The sequence below is a fragment of the Penicillium paradoxum genome (genome assembly GCF_028828445.1).
Source record: "Penicillium paradoxum strain IBT 22861 chromosome Unknown utg000006l_segment0_segment0, whole genome shotgun sequence".
NCBI classification, from domain to species: domain Eukaryota; kingdom Fungi; phylum Ascomycota; class Eurotiomycetes; order Eurotiales; family Aspergillaceae; genus Penicillium; species Penicillium paradoxum.
Window position 1 is genome coordinate 3,363,464 of NW_026643184.1, and position 6,000 is coordinate 3,369,463.

Genomic DNA, 6,000 nt, shown 5'->3' on the forward strand with positions numbered 1-6,000 from the left:
AGTTCCAGTGCAAAAATAGAGTTTTTTCCTACTGAAAAGGGGGTTTAGTGCAGAAATGAAGCTATTCCTAGATATTGATTTGATCGAGTTTTTTTCTACTGAAAAGGGGTTTGGTGCAGAAATGAAGCTATTCCTAGATACTGATTTGATTAAGTTCTAGTGCAAAAATGGAGTTTTTTCCTACTAAAAAGGGGGTTTAGTGTAGAAATGAAGCTATTCCTAGATACTGATTTAATCGAGTTTTTTTTTACTAAAAAGGGGGTTTAGTGTAAAAATGAGGCTATTCCTAGATATTGATTTAATTAAGTTCTAGTGTAAAAATAGAGTTTTTTTCTACTAAAAAGGGGTTTAGTGTAGAAATGAAGCTATTCCTAGATACTAATTTGATCGAGTTTTTTTCTACCGAAAAAGGGGGTTTAGTGATATAGGGTTTGACTAGTTATATAATCGTAAAATAGCCTCTATTTTAGGAGATATGCTTAATCGATAGATCTTAGCCTAGCTTACTTACTATAAATTTATACTACGTATAACTCTTAAAATAACCTCTAATTTATAAGATATTCTTAATTGATAGGTCCTAGCCTACCTCCCCGTCCCCGTCCCCGTCCCCGTCCCCGCCTATTACCCCTTATTATAACCTCGCTAACCGCTATTTTATCCTTAGATATTATCTCCCCTTAAGTGGTCTAGTTATTATAACACCTCTTAGCTAGTGCCCGCCCTAATCGTTAGATAATTGTAGCTTCTTCCTATCGGATATACTTAAATTAGGAAAGCTCTCGATAGGTTAAGTTCTTAAAACACTAGGATACTCGGAAGGATAATATTAGCTACGATAATATTAGCTATAATAATACTATCTATAATAATACCGTCTATAATAATACCGTCTATAATAATACTATCTATAATAATACTATCTATAATAATACTATCTATAATAATACTATCTATAATAATACTATCTATATTAATATAGGCTAACCGCGAGAGCGTATAATATACGGATTTTAAACTTACCGCTTATAGCCTTAGTTATATACCCCTAGTATTAACGGTTAGATCTAGTAATATAGATAGAAGTTTATCTAAGAGAGACTCTTACCCCTCTCCTAAACTTCGAATATACGATAGATATACGGAGTGCCTTTAGTTCCCGAGGATCTATATAAGTAGGTTACTAGAATAGCTAATATACTAGCTATACTTAGTAGTAAATAGTAGTTAAAAACTCGAGTTATTTTCTTAATAGCCTACTTAGATACTAGCCCTTTAATATTATAAAAAACTAATATTATATTATATAGTTTCCGGAACCTCTATATATAGATCTTACGACGGATATTTAATATATAGCGTTTTATTATAATCTTAAAGGTAGTAGTTAGGGCTAGTAGATCCTTAGTCGAGTTATTAAGGTCTCGCTTTAAGGAGTTATATATAGCTTCTACCCGAGAAGTTAAGGTCTTACTTAGGTATAAAAATATACTAGTATAGTAACGTAGGAAGTGCTTACTATAGCCCTATATCTACTCCTTATCGATATACTATAGAAGATTTAGATAGTACCTATATTTCTCTTAAAAGCGTGCCTACTAAGTCTCTATATAAATAGTCTAACCCCTCTTACTATTACCCCCTACCTTTATAAATACGATTAAATACTAATTAGCCTTTATTTATTACTAGATAGTATTAATCTTTTTACTAATACTATCTACGGTATAGGTTTAGAGGGGCTTAGAAGAGTACTAATAGAGATAGCTATAGATAGTTAGTTATCTATAGTATTTAATATTATAGATAATATACTAGATATAAAGGAGTGCTTTAGATACTAGAAATACCTATATAATAGTAAAATTAAGATATTAGCTTAGTAAATTAGATAGAGATAGTAGATATAGTATACTATATTTTTAATAGTATTCTATAGTACGTTTTTCTTATCTATTATAATAGTTTAGGGACTATAATAAGATTATTTAATCCCTATAGATAGAACTAAGGATAGAGTAATATTCGATATACTTAGTAAAAAGCTCTTAAGGTAATTACTCTCTAGCTAACTTTAAGTGATAGTAGTATAACTATTATAATTAAGATTAACTCCTAAAATAGGAGCTATAATAATTTCGGGGATAAACTTAGTTATTAAGCGAGAGATAGTTAGGATACTACTATTAGTACTAATAGCTATATAAATATTACGTAGCTAGTATAGTACTTTACGGTATATAGCCTATCGCTTATTACTTATAAAGGCCTAGGTAATATAAAAAGTCTTACTAACTAGAGACGCTCCGATAATATTAAGTAGAGGTATCTTATACTTATTAATCTTATATATATAGTCTATCTATATAATATATAGATAGGCCTATAGTAACTCGAGGCTAGTTAAATATATTAAAAAGAGATAACTAAGCGAGTTATTATATATATTAACTTTATATTATATAATCTAACTACTATCCTTCGGAAAGTCTATTAAAAGGGTTTATACCGGGGTACGACCTTAAAGCTTAGTAAGACTAAGCTTAGCCTAGTAGTTAGTAATATCCCGGGGTCGAAGGTAGGATAGCTCGCCTTATTCCTCGGTAAGAAGCTAGATACTAGTAAGAATAAGACGGTTCGTAGTATCCTACGTAAGTTAAGTATTAAGGAATAGGGAGATAAGTCGTAATTCTCGCTTACGGGCGATAATCGAGGTAGCTATATTAATAATACTATAATTATAACTAGGATCTACAATTCTAATATACTAAACCCTATTTCCTAAGAGGGTAAGGGTACTATAAAAGGGGTAGTTAGTATTATAATTCTAAGCCCTACGAAGCCTCTACTTAGGTAAGCGATTATTACGATACTCTCGCCCCTTAGTATACTAGAAATAGACTATATAAGGATTCGAGGTCTTAGTAGAGAGGACGAAGCTAAGTAGTATAGCCTAATTATTTATAAAATCTATTACTAGCTCTTTAGTAGTTCCGGGTATAGTGGAGTTAAATAGGGGTATAGTATCGGTAAGGGATAGCTCTAGCTCGGGGGCTCGAGGGGGCTTAATTTAGACGATTTCGGGGGGGTCTATAGCTATAAAGAAGTAGAAAGGTATAAAAATAAGGTATAGATAGGAGCACTAGAGGTTAGGAGCGCGGTAGGCTAAGATCTATCGATTAAGTATATCTCCTAAAATAGAGGCTGTTTTATAATTATATGACTAGTTAAACCCTATATTACTAAACCCCCCTTTTTCGGTATCAAAAAACTCGATTAAATTAGTATCTAGGAATAGCTTTATTTCTATACTAAACCCTTTTTTAATAGAAAAAAACTCGATCAAATTAGTATCTAGGAATAGCTTTATTTCTACACTAAACCCCTTTTTAGTAGAAAAAAACTCTATTTTTACACTAGAACTTAATTAAATTAGTATCTAGGAATAGCTTTATTTTTGCACTAAACCCCCTTTTTAGTAAAAAAAAACTCGATTAAATCAGTATCTAGGAATAGCTTCATTTTTGCACTAAACCCCTTTTTAGTAGAAAAAAACTTGATCAAATTAGTATCTAGGAATAGCCTTATTTTTGCACTAAACCCCTTTTCAGTAGAAAAAAACTTGATCAAATCAGTATCTAGGAATAGCCTTATTTTTGCACTAAACCCCTTTTTAGTAGAAAAAAACTTGATCAAATCAGCATCTAGGAATAGCCTCATTTTTGTACTAAACCCCTTTTTAGTAGAAAAAAACTTGATCAAATCAGCATCTAGGAATAGCTTTATTTTTGCATGATAGTATAGATGGCGTGTAAGATTCTACATTCGCGATAGGGTGCCCTGATAAGATTCGGGTACTATCCGAAATACTAAGGGAGTACCATATTAAATACGACAGCCTGTGAATAAATTATGGCCAGCGGGAAATATCCCAAAACGGGTTAGTTAATAGTGTGCCGGTAGTAAAAACAGTGTGCCCGTAGTCGGTCTCATAATCATATCCGAAAAGCTAGGTACACCAAAACCAGGTGATGATTTGCTACAGTCACTCGAGTACGAAAAGAAAGTTATATGGCGGGAAACATGGGCCATAGTTAAATGTTGAGCGGCAATTTTTCTCAATCGGGTGAGGCTCAGGCCCCTAAAATAGGCCAACTCACAAGGGTGAAAGGAGATCCAAGTATCCCTGAATCCGTACCTGGAAGCGTCTATGATTCGGACTTTTAAAAGATTATGATTGTTCTACCGACCAATTCACATCCACGAGGAATCTACCTAGCAACACCATATTTCGTGAACAAGGGGTCATTCAACAGTCGATCCAAGCAGTTCTCCTCCACACCGACCAAAATCTCCATTCCCCCATTCGGTAGTAGCGGAAGCACGACTTGCCCGCCATTGATGCAGCCAACATGTGGCACTCGTACAGCTTGGATGTTGCCTAACAGAGGGCCCCACTCCAAACCATATAGTTCAAAGTTCAGCCACGAGGTTTGCACGCAATTGAAGCCTGGGACATCCAGGAAAGCAGTAGGAACGAGCCGATCAACATCCTCAAGTTGTTCCACCAGGGCTATGACATCGTCTGTAAATTGGTTGTCGGCTCGCATGATCCCTTTGCGAATCTCGATGGCTAGATCCGCCAAATTTAGAGTACTCAACATTTCGCGGATGGGCAACGAGACTGCAATATACTCTAAGAAACATCCCAACGTCGCAGGATGTACCTTGGGATCTGTCCGCTGTCGCCCGTCGAGGGCAATATTGAATACAGAAACGGGATCGCCCTCCAGAGTTTCCAGAGGTGATTGCACTGCCATGACTGTACGCCAAAGGAGCGCCGAAAGAGCATCATTTGTCGAGATCCACTTCTGTTCAGAAGGCTTGGTGGCATTTCCTGGAGACGCATCTGCCTTCAACGCCGCTAAAGACTCCGGAGAAAAATAGAAAATCTGCCCCCGATGACTCAAAGATGTCATTTTCGGTGGTGGTCCCGGGGGTGTGAAAGGAAGAAGAGTATATTCCGGATGGTCTTCAAGTTTGCCCGCATTTCGGCCAGACGATCGCATCACAAGCTCACGGTCTTTCCATATAGCATCCGGAAGGTCGGCAGCATTTAGGATCTCAAGCCCCTGTGCCCGGCGACACTCCTCTGCCCATATTTTTGTCCAAGTGTAGAATGCTGTCCCGTCGCCAGCCATATGGAAGATGCACCACGTCAAGATCAACCCTCCACGAATGAAGTTGGCCTGCACTACCGAAACTGGCAATTGATCTCCGGCTACCGGCCACACACGTCGAGGGCAGAATGTATCGGCATCGAACGACGCCACGGGGAAAGACTTTTCTTTCAGCTCCGCATAATCGGGTCCAAAATTCTGACGTAAATCGTTGATGATTATTTTCTCTGCATCGGCTTGATCTTGTTCCTGGAATTTCATCACACCTTGTTGCGTTGTACGGTCATCGGGAACGAGCACGCATGCAACCTCTGGTAGCCGCTGAATAAGACCTCTGTATCCGGCTTGAAGGACACGGGCAACTTCATCCAAATCATATTCCCCTTGGAGCTGGAGGGGAAAAACATAACGGAGCCAGCCTTTGGGTCCAATACGCTCCAACGATGTGAGCTCGGGAATCGGCCTAAAACTTCCAACTGACTCCATATTGTTTCAATTGAGTCGTTTGAGTCGATGAACGAGTTAGGATATGTGGGACAGCAGTGACTCGTGAGAGACGACTGGGAGGAAAGAGTGTTCGGGGTGTATTCACAGGGACTAGCTCTTATATTGATGATTCATGTGAGCAATATTCACCCCTGACCATTCCGATACTCCGGTTCGGAAATTGCACTGGTACGAAGTACTCCGTACTTTGTACATGATCAACCAGGAAAAAAACAACTAATATTCCGTTCTCCGTACATTATCCCGGGACTCTAAACCATTGCCGGTGGGCACCTGGGCAGACACATGAATAAGGAACCAATCAACTTGGGCA

General features: G+C 37.6%; 1 protein-coding gene across 1 annotated transcript; it reads right to left on the reverse strand.

Annotated features, from left to right (window-relative positions):
• Window positions 1–4,271: 4,271 nt before the first annotated feature.
• Window positions 4,272–5,666, reverse strand: N7457_007622 (uncharacterized protein; the record flags this gene model as incomplete). Its single annotated transcript, XM_057178665.1, has 1 exon — window positions 4,272–5,666. One exon carries the CDS (start codon window positions 5,664–5,666, stop codon window positions 4,272–4,274), a length of 1,395 nt encoding a protein of 464 aa, XP_057030409.1.
• Between the last annotated feature and the right edge of the window lie 334 nt (window positions 5,667–6,000).